Below are 21575 nucleotides of genomic sequence, written 5' to 3' on the forward strand. Positions count from 1 at the left end.
TTTGACATTCTGATATTTGCCTGCTCAGGGAACCTGGGTGTCACCCTTTAGCTTTGGTGTAAAGGGCAAGCAAAACAATGATAGTCCTCACAGAGCATGAGCTCAGTTCCCCAGACTTTCATCACAAAAACCTCACGTGTGCCCATGAGGAGCCTGTGCTGGTAGGTGGAAGCCCTGGTTTTACAGATCATCAGAAGGTATAGTGAAGGGGGTTGCAGAAAAAACACACAGTGCAGACTTAGGTAGACAGAGCAGGAACTTCAGCTGGAGACCTTCCTTGCAGCCATCAGAAATGCAACCTGTACCAGGTACTTTTCCATAGGTTTTAATGTAGCTTAAAAATTGTGTTGGAAATAAAGGAAAAGGCACACTATACAGAAAAAAAAAACAAAAAACAAAACCAAAAAAACCCAACTCCTAAAATGATACCCTTTTATTTGTAAAGCTCTGATGAAACAACTTTCCAAATGACATCCCATTTAAAAAAAAACAATGAAAACCAACCTAACTATGCATCAGTCACACTATACAGATTGCATCCTACATTTTCAAGATGCCTAGATATCTTCTGTAGTATTTACATATGTATCAGTTAGGTAGTAAAATTTCATTGCAATTTGTTTCTTTCCACCACACACTTATTCAATGGCAAAAAAACCCCTTGGGGATGCATTTGCATTTTTGTACAACACTTCGGAGCAAATGGCTAGGGCAATTTTCCTGAGAGAAGGCTTGTTCTTTGAAACTCTTGCTTTAAAAACTGGAAATACAGAAAGTGGATGCATTTTTGTTGCTCTAAAAAGCCTAAGGATGCCTAGTTCAGTTTTTCTCTTAAATTATTTACGTACCATTAAGTTAAAATGTTTACATTCATTCATTCATATAAAAACCGTTGTTAAATCTTATGCAAATGATTTAACACTGATTGCTGCAACGCAAATTGCACTTCTTTAAAAAAATTATTGTATATATGGAAGAAAAATATCTGATTGCTACCCTGTTTACAAATTTTGACTGACTCTATACAGTTCAGCCAGGAAATACGGACTTTCGTAAATCTCAGTCACAGTGTACTTTAAAAGTTATATCGCAGTCTTGAAAAGTGAGTAAATATTTTAAACCAAAATACACCAATCCCAAAATCTCCTTAACCAGCTGGACCTTGTGGGACTTGTACCAAACATTGTGATTTCTTCCAGGGACATTGCTGGGCTCTGAGGAGCAGAGCAAGGCACGCTGAAGATGGAGAGCACAGAAGGAGAGGTCTGACAGGGCGAAGACATCAAACGCTCGGTGCGAGAAGTCGGCGTCAACTCAAGCTGTAAGCACGTCTGACACTCATTAAAAAGTATCTCACTATCTCTGGTAATTAAAGTCTTTGCTACTCCCTCCCCAACACTGACAACTTCCACCAAATTCTTAGGGGAAAAGGCGATGAGAGAGTGAAAACAACTATACAATGAGAAAGGCAGCACTGCTGGGTAAGTCAAGGATGTATTTCTGGAATCTATCAATAGGTGTGGGTTTATCTCTTCTTTTTTCTTGTTGTTTTTTCTTTTTCTTTTCTTTTTTTTTTTGTTTTTTTTTTGGGTTTTTTTTGTTTGTTTGGTTTTTTTTGGTGGGAGGGGTTTGAAGGGTTTTTTGAGAGTGTGAGGCTGCATTAGCTATCCCCGGTGGTCATTTGCTTTCCATACATTTTTCTTGCATAGATGAGGAACTGGATGCTTCTGCAAAGCCACTTTTGGAAGTAGAGAAACACCTCTGCCACCAAGGCTCACAAACTGTTTCAGAGGAATGGTCTTTGCCAGCACTCTCACTGCCACTGCGACCGCTCCACAGAGGAAACTGCGCAGATGTCTGGGGGCTGCCAGGATCCAGCTTCCCTCTCACCAGGTCACGCCAGAGCCAGGGCACACCAGGGATCCTGTCTCACAGATGCTGTCACTTCGGCTGTGGAGGTCAGGCTGACTCCTGTGTACAGCCCATCTTGACCTGAATACTTAAGGCTGCTGCTTTCGGGACTGGTGCTCTCTCCTGGGCCAGACATCACCGACGAGCTCGCCTGCAGGGAGGGGGAGAGCAAAGAGACACTCATTGAGCAGGTGAGCTTTGCACACACTGGGTTGTGAGTGAGAGGGCAGCAGGCCTGAAGCACAACCATCATCACAGGAATTCTGCCCAAAAACAAGGTTTGCCCTCTGCTTGCCCCTGTGCCTTGAAATCCTGAAACAAAAAAATGTCTCAGCATGAGCCCAGGCACCCAGCCCTGCTGATGGGAGTGATGTCTGTGTTTGGAGAGGTGGAAATGAAACCATGTGATGTGCAGAAAACCTGGAAACCAGTTCATGATGAAGAAGGAAATGTGCATGTGTCCCACTGCCCCCTACTGAAGAGACACAGGTGCCAACACTAAAAATGCAACCTGGGAGTGGTGGCAGCTCTAGTTTTTCCTCCCCATGGGAGAAGACTAATACATCCCAATTCTCCAAGAGCAGATACAGAGCACCTCCTGGAAAGCAGCTTTTTTTGGGCTCTTCAGCCCTTGAAATGCTTAAAATCATTCCTGACCCTTCAAAACGCCAGCCAAAACCACTTTATCCCTGTAGGACTGGCCACTAAAGAGATGCTCTTCTAATCTCCAGTGGAGAAACACTATGCCTTTGAAGCTGGAGCATTTTTGTTCTGCTTCCTGCACAAGACAACAAGCAGGGGAGCCCTGGTAGGCACAGAGATGAACCTCTGAACCACACTGGAACCACTCCATTTATTTTAACAGAGAAATGGAGAGTTAAAAAGACAAAGGAACAATCATTTTTTCCATGAGGCTGAGCAGATCCGCTAAAGAGGAAAAATTTGCAGTGCCAGACAGAGAAGGGGCAACATTTTCACCTGATAAAGGAAATGTTTAAGAGCTGACTTCATGCAAAATTAACTCTTGGATATGTCAACTTTAGAACCTTAATTTACTTGTTAATGGATAGTCTTTGGATGAAATTCCTTAATAAAAAAAAAAAAAAGAAAGAAAAAGGCTATCCTAAACTGTGACTGCAGAAGCTTCCTGCCTGCTGTTTAAGTATGAAGTATACATATTTAATCATTTTACAAGAGTAGAGCTCTTGGCTCTCCTGGAGCTGTGCCAAGCTAGCAGTTCTGACACAGGAAAAGCAAGGCTTCATTTAACCCAGGGAAAAACCTCACCTTCTGAAAGAGATACTGCTAGCAATCATTTTTGTCTGAAATAACCTGGGCTCCAATATTTTCTTAACCTTTTATTAAAATGATTGACCGCCACTATTCTTCCACCCAGTCGTCAACCCTGATCCCTCTCTATTAGTCACTACCCAGAAATGCAGAGAAGGAAGGAAGGAAAAAAAAAACCCTATCTGTCTCCCAAAACCAGCTGAAACAGCTCTAAACCTAAGAAATAAGTTTTATCACTCCCTTGAACATACAGTTGCCAATCAGTGACAACAAATCTCTGTATCCTCTTTCCCTGTGACTGCATGGAGAATTCAGTAAGGCAAGTCCCATGCTAACCTTTGTGTACAGTCCTGATCTTGCATCAGCCTAGCTTTTCAAAGCCTTCCCTTTATTTCTAATACCTCAAACAGATTTCTGTTAGCACAAAAAACATAATTTTTAACAGCTTCAGTCTCCCCACAGTGGAAGAAAGGTTTAAATTACTGTTGAGCAGTGTTTGCTCAACCTGAGCTAAAAATACTAGGAGCTGCTTTGAAAGGTTCCCATTTGCCCATATTTGCCACTGCTGTTCTGGTAGGCAAATATCTTATCAGTACCTGTTTTTTCCGGGCTTGGAAAGTGTAATTCACCTTTTCCTGATTCAGCCCTGTAAAGGTGGGGTGCAGGGACCCACAGTTTCCATATGGGGTTATCAGGTACCCCTCCCTCGGGCACCCCGAAAGGGAGGACATGGAGGCACGTCCTGTTTGAAGACTGCCCATCCCTGCCTGTCCAAGGCCGGATCCTGGCTCTGTTGAGCCAGGACGGGCAGGACCCGGGCAGGACTGCCGGCCCTGGAAACCCCACCCCGGTAATGTCATGACAAATCCAGGCAGCTTGGGCAGCTCCCAAAGTGAGACATGGAAAACAAACTTTAGCTCATGAAAGGGACGTGATGGAATCACAGTTCTGTTCCTGAGCCTCCCTACCTTTGCTCTTACTGTTCCAGCTTTAAGGGATGAAAGATGACAGAAGTTGCACCTAGTTATTAGAGGACTTTCTTCGGTTGAAATAAATAAGCTGAATAATGCTGATGAAGTCAATGAGGTCTAATTCACAGCTACTGGCTCTATCTATAAAAAGATAATGCCTTTACTTTTATTGGTGAAATCTGGTAATAGCATAGATAATCAACTGAAGGTCAGCTTCCAGAGGAAAAAAATGAATAAAGCCCACTGCGAAAAGCCTGCCTCCCAAACAAACATGGAGGCTGTGTTTGTATCTGCAAAGGTTCTTCTTTTTACTCAAACCAGAAGGAGCTCGTCATTAGTCAGCCCTCAGGAAGGTTGTTTGTATCAGAGGTGTCCTTTCTGTAGAGGACCTGCCCACCATGTACACAGGAGGGCTCTGCCAGAGCCACAGAGACAACCACATCGCACCCAAACCTGCCGTCCTCACCGAAGAGGCGAATGTACCTTCACTAGAACTGCTCCAGGTCAAAACCAGGCTGCTCAGGCTGCACTGGCCAGCACTCAGGGAACAGCAGCAGTAGCTCTGGCTGAAAGACTCCTGTTTTCTTCCACCCACTCCTTCCTGCACCATCTGCCCACCACAGAGAGCAGGGAGAGCTGATGGACACTTTCCCCTCTGGCCTTCCCCCGCACCTCCGCAGCCAAGAGGGAAATGCGCTGGGCAAGGACAGCTGCAGGGGGTGGCAAAGGGCCTTGATCTAGACCTTTGGTCTATCAGATAGACCTTTGCTCTATCCACTTGACACGTTCAAAATGCTCCGTGAATTTTGGACATTACACTAAGTCAGCAACAGGCTGAGTCTCAGCTGAGACTCCCTCTCTCTTCCTCCTAGTTTACTTTCGCAACACTTAAATAATATCTGCAGTCAGTTAAAATACACATGCAAAGGATTCTTTCACACATGAAGTGTTGTGGCAAACTGGTGGAGTCCTTAATTTTCCAGCCTCAGCCTCCCTGTAATAACTTCCATCCCCACAAAGAGCGTGTTTTCCCAACGCTGTCAGTCCCCGGAATCCAAAGAGCAAGTCTTGGCACTGCAAAATGACGGCTCTTTTTACTGATGTAATGACCCTCTTAGTACACAAAGTTGTCATTTCTTGCTAGTCCAATTGATCCTTTTGTTTATACTGCAGACGTGTAAGTTTACATGTCTTCTAATCTCTCCTTTGTATTATAGCAACATAAATCTGTGGTTAATACTTCATTAATTTCCTAAGGGAGGCAACTTCCAGCATGGCTTGGAAAACTGATGACCCACTGCTGTCAAGGGCTGTATGAGTAACTGGCTTTATTGCTTTGGCAATAAAACAAAACCAAGCTAAAGGTATGCGTCCATATGCATACAGAATTTTGGGATAGAAGAAAAATATTTTCCTTGCTTTTCCCCACTGAAACAAAAAAGCTGGATTTCCCCACTGAAAAAGCTGGATTGCTTCCTTCTGTTTGATATAAAAATTAAATGCTCTCTTTTGGATACATATACACAGAGCAAAGAAAATGACCCAGTGTAAAACAAAAAGGCTCAGTGTATGAAATAGAGTGGGGAGAAGAAAATAGCATCCCATTTTATCCAGGGGTGAGGACTGATGCAGAAGATGTAGGAGACCAAGAAAGATTCAAACTAGACTCTAGAATATCAGATCTCCCAGCACACTGCCCTGTCTGCCACACTCTTTGGTATTTTAGGTTGCCACGTTCCTCATGGCTCCTGCTGATCTTATTCCACCTGGTTTAGATAAATATTTACTCATACCAGGACTGAGGCACTGTGTTCCCATTTTCCAGGTGAATGTCCTACCAACCATGCTGGTGAGCCTTGTCCCAGAGCCTACAGAATTATTCCATACAACTGGAATATTATCATCAGATAATATGAAGGACCCCTGGACATTCAACTTCCCAATATCCAGGTGGTTAGCATATTGTTTTAAGAGGCTAAATCTCCAGCTCATCCAGACTCTGGAACATACTCTGTGGAGGTTGATTTCCCCATATCCAGCACGAATGTCCTATGAATTTACTGCCTAAACAGGTGCAAACAACACCACCTCTAACCAGCTCACTAATCTTCTGACAGAAAAAAAAGAGAAAGCAAATGCAGGAGAATCCATTCATCTGATCCAGCCCCATTTGTCCAGCATTTTGGAGACAGTTAGAACTGCATTCTCCTGCGAGTTCACCCCATGTCGAGGCCATCTCAGTCAGCTCTCTCATTTCGCACCCTACAAAACTGAAGAGCCAGTCCTAAACCACTTCTGAAGATAAACTTCCAAGGGAAGTAAGCACTAATTTTACCTCCTACATTTTCTGTGTAAGATTATGGCCTTTCTGAGAAAACTCTGAAGTGGAGGCAAAGGACAGGAGAGTCTTCTGAAAGAAGAGTTCCCCTGGTGCTGCTGAGCTTTTTCTGACATCAGTTGTGGCTCAGAGAGCCTCCATGTCCTGCCATAAAAAGCAGATTTTACAGCAGGTTTCATACTGCCTTTATCCTAATAAGGGAATAAAGTCCTTCTAGTTATCATTCTTGTTGGAGTCCCTGCATGGGAATGGATGGGTTTGGACTGCAGACCATGCCCTTCATTTAGCAATTTATTTGGTGGAGCTTTTCCCTGTACAGTTTCAGCAGCATCAAAGGGAGAACAGGTATAGATGCAGATACAGGCTGACTGAGACCTTCAAATCTTCTTTTTATGGGGACATAAGGCAACTTCATATATCATGCAGCTGGACCCTTTCCATATTAGTAACACAGGACACCCAGTACTTAGACTGCTTAGGAAAACAGAAATAGGCCTAAATCCTAGATCCAGATGTGAATTTGGCAAATAGCCCCTTTACAATGGGACAACGAAATAGCTCCGATCCAAACACTTCTACATTTTGGGATGTTTGAAATCAACTTTGTCCCCACAGCAATTCATTAATTGTATCTCCTAAATGTTTAAACTTCAGCTCGAACGTAAAATCAACATTTAAGGTTCTTGCTAATTTGTCTCAGAATTGGCATCATATAAGATTCCCTTCATGAAATGGATAGTCTCAAAGACATTGCCAAGAGTAATTGCTGCCCTCCTCTTTTTCTGCCCTCCCTTCTTTATTTTACTTTAAAGAGATAAAGAAAGGTGGGGCGAAAAGTGAATGTTACTGACAAGATTTCTGCTGAATTTCATTTCCATTAGATTTCTACATAACTGGAAACTTTTTTGGCAGCCTCCCACTAAAGGCATAATAAATTGCTTTTGTACCAGCAGAGGAATTTGTTTTCTCTGTTTCATTTAGCAACAACATTGCTGTGAATTTCACACAACAGTTTCTAAAACGTCATCAGATTTCTCTGCCTAATGTCAATTTGGCATTTTCCCCCTTTTCACAGAGTAAAGGCTAAAGAAGCAAAAACAGAGCAAAACAAAAACAAGTTGCCATGCTCGTTGTATAACGCACGGGGAATGAGCCAGGTTTGTTATTCAAGCAGGTGCTTGTTTTTGGGCAACATCACCAACACCACTGTCAGGAATCAACAACAGTCTTGTAAAAGTGACAAAAGATCATAAAGCCTGGATTCATCCATCTGAGGGTTTGTTTTTTCCCTTCCTGACATGAGCTGGAGAAGCTTATTCTCCCTGTGCAAAGCCGTTGCCTATTCTAGAAATAATTAAAAACCTTTGATCTGTCAATGGATCAACTCAAAAGGAAAAAGAAAAAATAATCAAAGAAAACAGAGGTCTAGTAGAGCATCTTTGCTTCAGCATGTGATCAGGTTACAAGCTAGCTTGCTCAAAAATGCTGACATCCCTCTACTCACAACACCTTAAATGGGCTTTATGAGCGCTCAGTCCCTTCCATAGGATTTAGACCCTTTAGAAATTATTTTGCATCCTTTGCAGCTAGTGATCATGTTCCCAGATTATATCTGGGACAACGGGAGCCAGTCTTAACCACCACCACTTTCTTCTTTAAACTTCCAGTCTCCCAAGTCCTCATCCCTTTTAATTACAGATGCTTGGGCAAAGCTAGGAGCCTGAAAGAAGGATGTGACCGTGTCTGCAACATATCCCGACAACTGCTCTCCCGCAAATCCTCTTTTCATTTCCATACATCTGGGTCTGGGGCACAGGGGTGGAAGATCAGTGGCCCTTCACATAATTTGGGACAGAGGAGTCAGAGGGATGCCCGTATGTGTGGTTGCTGCTGCAACTTCCTCTCTTCAGTGCATGTCACAGCCCCTCTCCATCACTTCCTTTCATTGAAATTTTTCAGGAGGGGGTATTTGCAAGTGCTTTGCATATGCAAGGCACATCTGATCAAATCATGGCTATGCAGATGTTACCATGCTGCCTGCTGGATATAAGGGGACAGATTTTCCCAGCTGTTGTGCAGGTGTCCTCTCCCAGTCTGATCTACTATGGAAAAATCAGGGAGCACTGAAGTCCTGTCACTGGGGATGCCATCATGTAACTAAGAGCAGCCTCAGGGTCCCTCCTGGGAGTTGCTCTCAGTTGCTAATAGCTCTCAAGGAGTCTTTTAGCTCACAATCCATGAGCCTACAATACTCTCCTCTGGTACCCACACAACTCCATCTGGCAAAATCATATTAAAAATGGTACTACAAAAATTATTGCATAAAGATATTAATAATACGTTTGATGTGCCCTTCTAGGGAGAAATACTGCAGAAAGGAAGTCGGGTTTTAGCCAGCCAAGAAGGCAGCAGCACGGTGGAAATGAGATCTCATCTATATGGCCTCTCCTTCCCCGAGCTGCACAGGGCTGTGCTGCCTCAGTCTCGGCTGGGATTGCGCTTCCATTTCTATCCATTACATAAAATCTCACCACATTACTCAGGATCACAGGCACTGCTTAAGGCAGTGTAAGGAAAATTTAAGGAAAATTTGGCTATGTTTTTTCCTTTGCAAATATAAAGGAGAGCCTAAAACAGTGCAGAGTAGTTCACTGGGGGAAGTCTAAAACTGCAACGGTTCACTTTTCAGTTAGTGTTTCTCTTTTTTTGACGTGATCTGTTTATTTTACTGGATTGACAGGGTTTTCTCATGTCAAAGACAAGCCCTTTTAGTAATATCCTCGTCTCACAGGATCCAAAACCCAGTGCCTCTGAAATTGGGTGGCCCTGTCAGTCCACAAACAATCGCATTTGCTAAAAAATGGGGTTTTCCTCCCCTTGTACAATGAAACTTTGTATATTTGAAATTAAACTATTGAAAGGAATTTGGATGTTGGGAACACCAAGACATACTAAAAAATAGCTATTATAAACAATGTCTTCTTTTCATTAATAAAGGACTAAAGAAAGCCACATTAGGAAATTTTCTCAAAGAAATTATGTGGCAGATTAAGGGATACGGAACACTGAGAAATTAGTGTGGATATGGATATGTACAGCCAAGGGGTTAGAAACATTAAGCTTCACAACTTTAGCAGTAGTATTTATCACACATGCTGAGTGAAGGAAGGAAGTTTGAGATGATTGGAGTACATGATGTAAAATAAGGATCAAAATTAAAGCAGGGGATGACCAGCGCTCCTCGGGTGCTCCTCTGGAGCTTGGTGCTGGCAGGTGCTGAGCATCTGGCCCCTGAAGAACCCTCTGCAGACAGAGGGCTGAACCCCTGTGCCCTGCAATCAGCAGGCTGCTCCAGCCTGGTTTCAGCTGGGTTTGGATCAGCGTTTACTGACACCTTTTAGTTTTAAACAAAAGCCTTTATGATTCAATTCATACAGCAGGATAATGTTTTTCTGAGTTTTACCTGTTGGGATAATGCATAAAAATATGTGTGTGTATATATATATATATGTACATATATTTGGCATTTTTTTTCTTGAAAGGATCAGTTGAACATGTTTTATTGTCTTCTGTCCAAAAGAAAACCTTTGAAATTAAAGAACCGGAATATTTAAAAACAAAATGTCTGCGGTTAAGCTGTGGCTAACAATCATAAAAATTATACAGATCTTAATCAAGAAGGTTTGCAAGGTACTTCAGCTTGTCGTTCTGTTTACAGCTATAGGTAATATCCTCCGAAAATCTTGTTCTAGTATCAGCTAACAGAACTGGAAAGTTTGTTTAGATTATTGTTCTGCTAGATAAGATAAAAGCTGTGATAACATTGCCCAGTGATCAGCCTGCTTGCAGATACAGACACTTACCCCGGAGGCTGCGGTCTGTGCGCTGGGAGAAGCAGTTTTGCTACAGTCATCTGAGTTAGTAGAAGACGTGGATGTCGGAGTCATAGGAACTGCAGTGGTACTGTTACCTGAAAAATTGGGAATTGGTATTCAAAAGAAATATTTTCCAGACAGAGAACAAAAAAAACAAAAAAAACAAACCAATAAAAAACAAAAATTACTACAAACTAATGCAGCTACACTTTCTTATATTTTATATTTACCAGAGCATGCCTTTGATTTATTTATATTCTTAGGTTTTCGCTTCCTCGTCTGAATTCCTTCTTTTTTCATAGCAAGAGGCCGAGGAACCTGAAAAAATTAAATTTCCACACCAATCACAGAGTTGCATACGTACTCTAATATCAAAAATCACAACGCAGTACAAGACCAGATGTGATGTTGCAAATGTCTGTGTAGCAAGTCAATTTTTTTCTGTGTCACAGTACTAATTCTAAAAAAATTTTTGCATTTTATTTGGGCAAAACAATAGTTTGATTCAAGGGGAATTGTAGCTGAATTAAGAAAGCAGAGAAACTTTTTTTTCTCTATGCAAATTTGATAGCTTTTTCAACCCCTCAATCAATGCACAGGAAAACAGCACAGAATTAGGGAAAACCAGCATCATTTGGCAATAAGCCATAAGAAATTAAATTGGATGGGGTATATCAGATCCTTGATTTATTATTCTAGACAGTTAGGAATTATCTCCAGTGCCTGATTCTGGAAAGAAAGAATGTATATGAGAAAAAAAAAAATCATCCTGTGGACCAGCTATGCAAACCAGATCATCATGAGGAAACATCTTGGGACAGAAGCTTTAGAGTAGAAGAATTGACTTAGATTTTGTTCCTATAACCAGTTCTGCCCATAATACAGCTTTATGGTATCTAAAGTTGTATTTAGAGGGATAAATTTATATTTTTATGTGCTCAAAAATCATCTTTGTGCTCATCACAATGATAATCACTCTACAAAAACACTGGCTTAAAATAGATTTTAACACAAATTTGAGAAAAGGCAATTCATGTGTTTTCTATCATTATAATATTTAAACCTGTGACATAATTTACATTTTATTGAAGCCTAGACCACATCTTAATCATTCTTAATGCCCTTGCTCTTCAAACACTTATGCTTGATTGTAACACAATCCACAGGGGGTCTCACCCAAAACATGCTCCATCACATCCAGGAGAGAGCTTATTTTTTACTCTATTGCCCAACAAGGCTGAAAGAGCATTTAAAGTTTTTCTGGCACAGCTATGGCTGGAATTACACTCAAAGTTTTGCTGGCATAGCTATGTCTGTCCATGAAAAACTGTCTCATTCAAGGTCTAGTGATTTTTTTCTCCACTAAGGAGCTGGTTTAAACACAACTAAGGAGCATGGCAAAAACACCATGGCTGCTCATCCAGAGGTGGTTTATTTATACAAATCTGTTGAGAGAGCTACAGTGGCAAGCACATAACTAGTCAAAAGCATAACAAGCTAAAATGGTACAACCACTTCCTAATGTCGCACATTTTTCTGTTGTTCTGTGCACTTCCCTCGTCCCTTTTTTGGGGACCAGTCCTTCCCCAGAGCAGCACCAGAGCTGGCAGGGGATGTCCCTTGGTGAAGCAGCCACTCACCCCATGGAGCTTCATGTAGAGGCCGCAGGCGTTGCAGACGGGCTCGCCCTCGGCGTTCCTGCGCCACAGGGTGGTGGTCGTGGTGTGGCAATTGGCACAGGACAAGCCCATCCGCCGCGACGAAGGCTGGACGCAAGCACAGGCAAACACAGGTATAAGCAGGCGGCCAGGAGAGAATGATTTATGCCTTTATGGTTCGTAAAAAGTCCTTTAGCACAAGGCGGGGATGGTAGGAGCTTTTCTTTATAGTATCTGTCAGCAGCAACCCAGAATTAGAACAAAATTATCCTCCTATCAGAGGGTGGAAAGCTGGTGTGAAGAGGTACCCAATGTCTTTCAACCCTGGGCAGTCACAGCAGAGGCAAAATTCTCATTTGGGAGCTGGTGACCAGGAGAAGTCTTTTCAGACCACCAGACATTGGTTCTTTTTCCAGCAGGACAGCTAGGAATAATCTCCACTACAGCTCCATCAAGAGGAGGCACATCACTCCTGTGCTGCCTCTCCAACCAGTTAAATGCCCTCTCCCCTGTATGGTGGGTGAAGAGGCAGCTCTGATCCTGCCACTGATACTCCTGACTCATCAGAAAAACCAGCCACATTAATCACCTGCCCTCAGTGGCACCACACCTGGGGAAAACTTTCCTGGGAATCCCAGGGGTAACACATGCAACAGCATTACTTTCATAAAAAGATCTTTTTATCATCACCCATTTTCTCTTCATACAAAAAAAAAAACATGCCTTGGGAGCGTGTTTTACAGAGCAGAGCCTCCCTCGGCCAGCAGAAAAGCTGGTGGGTGACAACAAGGTTCCCACTGCAAACAGGCCATTTATGACACTCTTCCGTGGAGTTTGGAGCCAAGATGAAGCAACTCTGTATCAGAAATAACCATATAACCCAGAGCTTTATGGCCACAGGCTGTATATCATAAGTGAAGGCAGTCCTCATAAAAATGTGAAATGAAGGTGAATGGGTTATAAAAGTCCCTGTAACAACTGATCTCTTTTACGTTCATCACAAGTAAAGAATTCCAGCTACATCATAAATCTAGTCGTTTTCAAAGTATCGCATTGTCAAAAAAATACAAAAAAAAAAAATCTGTGCCTAGCTCTGTGTCTGGCAGCTGAACAAGTTTACACGGAGAAGTCAGTTTTAGAGGATTGCATTAATCTTATTCTGACTATAAAGTGCCCATAACTGAAATTACTAACTTAAGGGTACAATGCCCTCCCTCTTGAATCATTTACTGCTGGGTTGTTAGACATAACTGGGTCACCTTTGATACCACAGGGCTGCCTGCCACTGGGGAAACCGATAAAAATGTTTTGAGAATGAAGAAAATTCCAGAGTAATAACTGAGTTTCTTGAATATTGTCTGTGTGAGTGTCTTTAGCAGTACGCCGTCGTTTTACACCACAGCTCAGAAAGAGCTCCAGATTAAATACAAATTTTGTAATCTTGAATCAGTAATCCATTATTAATTGTACAGGAAAGAAAAAAAGCAAACCACCCAGCCAAGTGTTATATAGGCTGAAGTACACAAATACCATTTTTAATCTTAAAAATCCAAGTATCATGAAAACAGAAGTTTTGACCTAGTTATTAAATATGTACGCACACAGCGCTCAAATTGCGACCTCGACTCACTACGTGTTTTACGTGATCACACGGAATAAAAGAAAGCTGGTCATAACACATATTCTTCATTTTCTTTCTCTGCAAGTGAAATGCTATCAGCTGTTTCACTCTGTTAAATCTTTCTCTTTCCTATGCAGCCTGGTCTAAACCTTCATACATTTTATTTCAATAGCTTTTGCTTATTCCCATATCTAAACAGACATGGAATTTTGGCATGTTTTGAAGCTAAAACAACTTTTCTGATGCAGGAATTTTATCAGAAACTTTGGGGCAATCTAAACATGTTTAGCGTTTTCAAAACATTTTCCCTTCTCACCTACATATTTCCAAGTGTAAGAACACACAGTCACGGTTGATTTATAGTTATGGCCAGGGTACTCGGTAGGGATTGTTACACAGAGCTATTTCAGAGTTATTTCACTGAGGTGTCAGACTGAAATCAGGCTGTAGTTTGACTCTCCTTTAGTCTTCTCATCCTGATCCCTCCTTGCCTCCCCACAAAAAAAAAAAAAAAAAAGAAAAAAAAAGAAAAAAAAAAAAAAGAAAATAAAAAAACGGACACAGAAATGCTAGAACCTGGTGTTAGCTACTTGAAATCTGCCTTGGGCCAGGGTGCCACAGCAAGTTGGGCTCTGATGCTTGAGACAATTGGCAGATCTGGCCCCTCCACTGCATCTGTCCCCACTAATGAGATAACACGTAGTGTCATGAAATTTACCCGACGAGCAGCTAGAAAAAACAGGCACCTGGCAGCAATAAACCTCTGGCTAAAAGTTAAATTAATTCTTCAGCTCAAAGAAAGATCTATAAGCAGAGGTGAGTCAGTTCCCAAGCGCTTACTGTCTGCTCTGATGCTCTGATCATCGTGTGTTTGGGTCTTGTTTTCCCTCGTTCCCGTAAGGGCACTAAATTCAAACAGTTGTGAAATAAAGAACATTGGGTGTTTTAGCCCTAAGAAAACAGACATGGAGCAAAGCAGCTGGCATGACTGAAAGGGGCTTGAAAGGCTGATGGGTTTGATACGCTGTCTCCATACACAAGGGTCCAAACATCAGCTTGGATTATAGTGGTGTGATTTATTGTGGCTCGCTCTGTAACAGCCATTACTGAAGAGCGTATTCTTTCTGTCTGCTGACCTCCACCCAGATTTGCTAAACATAATGTGCAGTTCCAGCTTGTTAAATTTTCTCCTTGCCTATTCAGTGCCAGCCTGAGTTATAAACAGGGGTTCTGGTTTGTACTATTTATTTCCCCCCGTAGTTTTAGGAGTATATTTTTAGAAAAATTGCCGCTCATTTCTTAGGAGTAAAACAAAACAAAAGCTATTATCATTGTTTAAACAATTGGTTTTCTTTGAATTATATACAAAACTTGCTTACATTCCCAAGGATCGAGCTCTCAGCAAACAAAGCAGGTCTGGAGAAATTCCTAGCCCTCTGAACAAACATTTTCCAACCTTGATTTCTTTTTTTTTTTTTTTCTTTCTGTTGGAAATGTCCAACATCACCAGCAGAAATTTCTTCCAAGCCACTGAATCCCCCTCAAAGGTGGGATTCATAGCTCAAAAAAGCCAGACTGGCCCATACCTGGTATGCAGCTCACAAGGGGACAGAGAGAGATTTTGCCAGCTCAGAGCCTGGGAGTGGGTCTGAAGCAGTTCCTGAAAGGCTGCCAGCCCTGTCACCCCTCATTGTGACTGGTTTGGCCTGCAAACCTGATCAGGAGCCCCACTTCGGGTTTGCAGCCAAGAGGATCACCAGGCTAATATACTGATTGTCCTCCCCCATCCTTGCCCCAAATTTCTCCCTGGCTAGCGCTGACTGGGGCTCCTTAGGGCAAAGCTCCTCTGGCCCCCCTCCTCCCCTCCCTCCGGACTCACCACTCTCTTTTGGGGTTTGATGAGAGGCCGGCTGAGGCCGTTCATTTTGGTGTAGAGCCCACAGGCGTTGCACAGGTAGTTTCCGGTGCCGTCCCTCCTCCACAGCGGGGTCTGGATGGAGCCGCAGTTGACGCACTCCCGGCTCTCGGACAGGTCCTCCAGCAGCTCTGGGGGCAGGAGCAGAGGGGACAGGCGGTGGGGCACTGCCCAGGCTGCCGCAGAGCCCGGTGTAGCCCCGCGCAGAGCGGCCCCGGCCCCGCCGCGCCGAAAGCCCCGGGCGAGCGAGCAGCCTGCCCGCAGAAAAGCAATTCCCCGGCAGTGATGGCTGCCATGCGGTGATTTATTTTTTTACAAAATCCCGGGTTATTTCTTTTCCATTTTTTGTTGTTTGTTTGTTTGTTCGTTTGGTTTTTTTTTTTCCTATTTATTTTAATGTGCCAGACCCGCTGCCGGCCCCGGTGCAGCGGCTGCTCTCGGAGCCGGAGAGAGCCGGCGCGCCCGGACACCGGCCCGCCGGAGGGCTCAGCCCCGGCCTGCCGTGCACTCCCGTCGGGATTTCACCCTTGGGAAATCCGGCTGGGGTCCGCTCGAGGGACGGGACCCCCGCCGTGGTGCCCACAGGACGGAAAGGGAGGTGCACTTGCCTTTAGAGGGGAGCAGAGTGGGGAGTGAGGTGGCTGTCAGAATAGCCAGTTCCAGAGACACCCTGGAAGCTGGATATAAGGAGCTGTGGCTTTGCCCAGTATTCCCCAGGGTCGAAGCTTGGCAAGAAGTTTTCTACCCTAACTCCTATTTTAAATGCCTCGCAATTAGCAGAGCTTCAAGTTTAGAGGCAGCGTTCAGGGCCCTGGTTGTCCCAAGGCAGAAACGAGCAGCGGTCGCTTTCACCTCGGCTATTTGGTCAAATTAGAGCTGGTTTGTAGGAAACAGAGGAAATGGAAAAATAAGCGGTATTGTGCCTCCTGCTTTCATAGTTACTGAGCACTGAGGGGAAAAAGAAAGGTCTAAATGCACGGGGAAAAAAAAATAAAAAGAGAGAAAGAAAAAAAATGAGGAAAAATGAGAGAACCCACCTACAAAACCTAATACTTTCACCCATGCGAATCCTCATTCTGATTCACCTCTCCATATTTCGGGGAGGGGAGAATAAAAACTTATTTTACATAGACTGTGCCACGTTGTGAAGAAACAATAAAAGGAGATGTTTGGATTTTTACAGCAGCTTTCGAGTCGAGTCTGGGAATGTATGTTTCAGACTCAGAGCTTCGTCATTGCTTTTTTTTTTCTTCCTCCCTCGGCTACCTGCCTAAATTTATCATTGGGTTATTCTCTTACGTTTCTCTATACAGAGAAGGAGAGCTCGTAAAGGTCGAGCAGCTTTGAAGCCTGGGCTGCGGTGCTGCGGTGACACGGCGGGCATTGAGCTGAGAAAGAAATGGCCTTTTGGCCCGCACCCATCCAAATACGTTTCTCCCTTCGTTTGCGAATTATTAGGCGCTAAAGAAGAACGAGGACACGGCAGAGTCCAGAGAGCATAGTTCAACTTACGTTGTCAGCTCCTAGCTCTTAGCACATCGCTAAGATTTATTAATCTTTGCACTAAAAGCACCATTGAGGACTGTAAGCAGAAAAATGCTTAGGGCGTCAAGGACGCTGGAACTTAAAGAGTAATTTGTCTCAGCTATTTATTTTATAGCATTGCCTTCGTGCCTGCAGAAAGAAATTCTGCCGTGACAATATTTCTGGGGCATTTTCTAATGTTTTTTTTCCCCTTACAGAGTGAGTAAGGGGAAAAACTTATCCCCAAGAAAATGACGTTTTAATTTTAGATACTGTTTTAGCATCTCTACGAGTAACGTCAAGAAAGCTTGGTCAAACTGTCTAATATTTAGCCCTAAAAATATGTATTTCGGCTACAATTTCCCTACCATTTTGAAACGGTACAGAGCGTAGCTTCGGCTTTGCTGCCGCGTTTTGCCTCGCAGGAGCAAAAACCTCGCCTGGCCCAGGAGCTCCGGGCTGCTTTGCCCTGCGTTACACCGCGATGCGGCTGCTCTGGCACCCGTCCTTTCTCTCATGGAAAGGCTAATCGCTACCCCTCCGGCCCCCAGCACTGGTGAGAGGGGGGCACAAGGGCAGGAGAGACCCCCCTGGAGCAGGGGAAGCTGCTGTGCTCCTCGGCTGCCTTGACACTCCTGCCCCAACCTCCTCCAGCGCCCAGGTCCTTCACATCTCTGCTCCTTCTTACTAACCCCTCTCCTCTACCTGCCCTGAGATTTTCCAACCCTACGTCTCTCCCGACAAAATAAAAATAAAAAAAAAAAATTAAAGCAACCAAAAAAACCTCCACAACTTATTTTTTTCCCCCCATCACCCAGTTTCACACCAAAATATTTTTCGTGTTACCCTGACATGCAGCTTCTCCTACCACTGCTACAACTGATTTTCTTCCCTCAGTCATGATAGTAAACATCAATTGGGAGGCTTAAAATGCTTAAATCTACAGTGTATCACCGAGAAACGGGAGGAGCATTATGTGTACAGCCCTACAGAAAGATGAAAATCCATGGGGTAATTTTTCTGCAACACTGCACTGAAAAAGAAAATCACAGTGTCTATAAAATACATGCACCTGGTGGGTAGTTTATGCTTAAAGTGAATGATGATCAAATGTGTGTGCATATTTACATAAATATGTATATATACATAATATATATATGCATAACACATATAAATAAATATACGTACATAGCCACACACACCTCTCTATGCACCTCTATTTATATATACATAAATTTATTCTAAAGCTGAAGAGACTGCAATAATCGTTAATCTTTTTATCTCTGACTAAATCATCGCAGCTCAAACTCCACTTCTACAATTGATTTAATTACACTGAAAATTCCTTTAGCTAAAACAAAAAGTAAGGATGGGACACCTCGGGAATTAAAGCAAAACCCCACAAGGAAGTACTGTATTTTACAGCAGCTTACAAATTTAAGTTTCCTCGTTCATATACGAGGCTTTGCTTTGCTGCTTTTCTTTTTAACGAAGAAACCGTGTTTTGTAGTTGAAATAATCCAAAACGGGTTAAATGAGCCGCTGCAATTTTCCTCTACGATACAAGAACGATTAATTTGCAGTGAATTTGTCACCGTTTCGCGTCCAGATGACCGCATTTAGGGAAAACAGGAATGTACTGACTTGGAAAAATTAAAAATTAAGTTTACACCGGGCAATTCGTTTTGGGATCTTCGGGCTGGTAACCCCGATACTCCAAACAACGCCGATATTTGGAGGTGTATTTTTCCCCCTAATCCAACACGAACGAGTTTCCTCCACTCCAGAACAGCCATGGTCCCGGGACCGCCGTCCTGCCGCCGACACCGAGGCCGTCCCTCGCCAGCGAACCCCTCTCCGGGGCGGCCCTACCGCCGCTCCCCCGCGCCCCCCGGCACCCTCACCGCCCCTCCAGCGGGCAGCCCCGGCTTGCGGCCACCCTCCGTGCCCTGTGCCCTGTGCCCCGCCCGAGGGTCCTACCTGCGCTGGGTGCCCGGACGGGGATGGGGGCGGCCCGGCCCTGGAGGCAGTGCAGCATGGAGTTCTCGAAGGGCGCCGTGGGCCAGGCAGGAGCGAGCTGCGGCCCCACGTAGGATGTGTAAGGGCCCGGGTAGGAGCCATTGAGCGGCCGGGCCAGGGGGCTGTACTGGTCCCTAGCGCCCAGGCTGTTGCTGTAGGCGCCGGGCTCCCGGGAGGCCCCGTTGGCCACCGGCGGGCTCGGGGAGTAGGGGAAGCGGCCCGAGGGGTGGGAGCCCCCGCCGCTGCTGTACGAGGGGCTTTCCGCGGCCGGCTGGGACCAGACAGCGTGGCCGCCGCCCGGGTGGCTGGGCTGGGCCGCCCCGCTGCCCTGCAGGTAGGGCAGCGTGGGCAGCATGGAGCCCACGCGGGTCGTGGGCACGTAGACGGGCGAGCTGGGCGTGGAGTGCATGAAGCCGCCCGGAGATCCGTCGTAAGGCGTGGGGCCCTGGGCGGCCGAGATGGCGAGGGTCTGGTACATCTCCTCGGGCTGCTCGGCGCCGAGGGCGCTCAGCTTGGGGCCGCGGCTGGACCAGATCAGCTTGCTGGTTTGGTCTAAGTCCGCGAAGAGCAGGATGTCCTCCCAGCTGGGACGGCCGGAGGGGTGGGGGGTCCCGAAGTGCACGTAGGGGGCGAGCAGCGACCTGCCCTCGGCGGCCGGGGGCGGCGGCGGGGCCGGCCGGTGGCTGTCGTCGGTCTCCGGCCGAGGAGTCTTGGAGCAGCCGCGTTCACCCTGGGAGCCGCAGGAGGAGGAGGGCGAAGGAGGAGACGGGCGCGGCTCCCTGGTCGCGAAGGGACAGGAGGAACCGCCGGAGTCCGCAGCGCACCGCTTCACCGCGCACCAGCCGCCTTCAGCCACGGCCATCCAGGTCCCCTTCTAGCCGCTGGGTGTGGATGGGGAAGGGCGAGGAGGGGAGGAGGAGGAGTGGAGGGGGGGATCCGCAGGGCAGGGCGGGGAAGAAGGACACAAAAGAGCAGGGAAGTGGGGGAGAGAGAAATAATAAAAACAAAGTTTGCAAACAGGACAGCCCGTCTCCCTCCCGTAATGAGATTCATCAGGGCTTATCTGACCCCTCTGAGCGCTTAATCAGTCATGTCGCCTGGGCGCTGTTGTCCCTCGCCCCGGCGGAATGGGATCAGGCAGCCCAGGTCAAGACGGGCCGGGAGACGCCAGTCCCGCGGGGCCAGGGCTGCGGCTCCGGCCCCGCTTTCCGCACCGCGGGAGGGCTGCTCCCCTCTCCCTTCGCATCCCGGGCTGCGGATTTGAACATGAAGCACGCCGGGGCAAAGGTGGGCGTAAGGGCGTGGGGACAGAGGGGAGCGAAGGGGCATTTTTCCCTGTCTCTGCCCTTCCTTGGCTGCTGTCGTTGTTATGATTATTTCAATGAATGAGTCATTTGACTCGGTTCCATCGAGAAAACAATTAGTAAGGCGATCCCTTTAAGGTTACTTTTTCGGAGGGAGATGTTAGCTCCTCCGCGCATCGCCTCGCTTGTTTGCCTGTTTCCAGCCCAAGGTCACGGAAAGGAGGAGGAGGAGGAGGGAAAGGCGCCCGGGAGACCGGAGATGCGCACGGGCCGGGCCCGAAGTCTGCGCGGCGGCGGCGGCGGGACACTGGGCGAGGGCGGGAGGGATGTGCCTGCCGTAGGGGCCAGCTCCAGCGGACAGCCCTGGCAGGGGGCCTGCCCCGAGCCCCAGCACACCTTGCAGGGGTGACACCCGTCCCGGGCTGAGCGGTGTCAATCCGGAGCTGCCAGCGTGAGGAAGGCCGGACAGACAGACACAGAGAGCCCCGTGCCCAGCCCTCAGGAGAAGGGGCGGAAAGCGAAAGGGAGCACAGAGAAGTGACATCAAGAGAAGGCGAGGATCTCCGTTCTCAGCCCACCTCGGGGCTCTCCAGATAACCACAGGCATAAGAATACAGGACACACACACACACCAGAGCCCCCTCGCAGATAGGCACCAAATACGTCTCTCCCTCCTGCGAGATAACTGGGAGATAAGGCTCAGGCAGATAAGAGCTCCAGGCACCGGCATCGGATGTTTGCCCACACAGTCTCCCTCGGGCTCCCCCGGCCAGGGACAGCCGCCGCCGCGCTCCCCTCGGAGCGCCCGCGGGAGGAGAGGCAGCGGCAGAAGGCCGAGAAAGAGCTAGAGAAACCGCGGAGAGGCAAGGAAAGAAAGGGGACAAACCTGATGCCGGTGCCCCGCATGGGGCCGGGGAACGGGGCCGCGGCGGGCGGTAAATCCAGTGCGGCGGGGGCGAGTGGCGGCGGCGACTCCAGCGGCGGCGGCCGGCGGCTCATGTATAAAAAGGAGAGAGGAGGCGCCTCTCGCAGCCCTGCCGGAAAACTGCAGGCAGCCGGCCCTGATTGGGCTCGGCCAGCCCTAAACAAACACGGGGCTCCGCAGGGGTGCCAGCCCCGGGGCCAGCCGGGCCGCCGCAACCCCGGGGG

At 46.3% G+C, this 21575-nt stretch overlaps 1 protein-coding gene across 1 annotated transcript; it reads right to left on the reverse strand.

The window, feature by feature from the left end:
• Window positions 1-415: 415 nt before the first annotated feature.
• GATA6 (GATA binding protein 6) lies at window positions 416-21423 on the reverse strand. Its single transcript, XM_005517218.3, has 7 exons — window positions 21313-21423; window positions 19084-20003; window positions 15544-15710; window positions 12026-12151; window positions 10616-10703; window positions 10374-10480; window positions 416-2062 (listed from the first exon to the last, which is right to left on the reverse strand). Exons 2-7 carry the CDS (start codon window positions 19982-19984, stop codon window positions 1895-1897), a joined length of 1557 nt encoding a protein of 518 aa, XP_005517275.3. The 5' UTR covers window positions 19985-20003; window positions 21313-21423; the 3' UTR covers window positions 416-1894.
• Window positions 21424-21575: the final 152 nt, after the last annotated feature.

Source organism: Pseudopodoces humilis, chromosome 1 (genome assembly GCF_049639895.1).
Source record: "Pseudopodoces humilis isolate 2021_Gansu_Grassland_sample_001 chromosome 1, ASM4963989v1, whole genome shotgun sequence".
NCBI lineage: Eukaryota > Metazoa > Chordata > Aves > Passeriformes > Paridae > Pseudopodoces > Pseudopodoces humilis.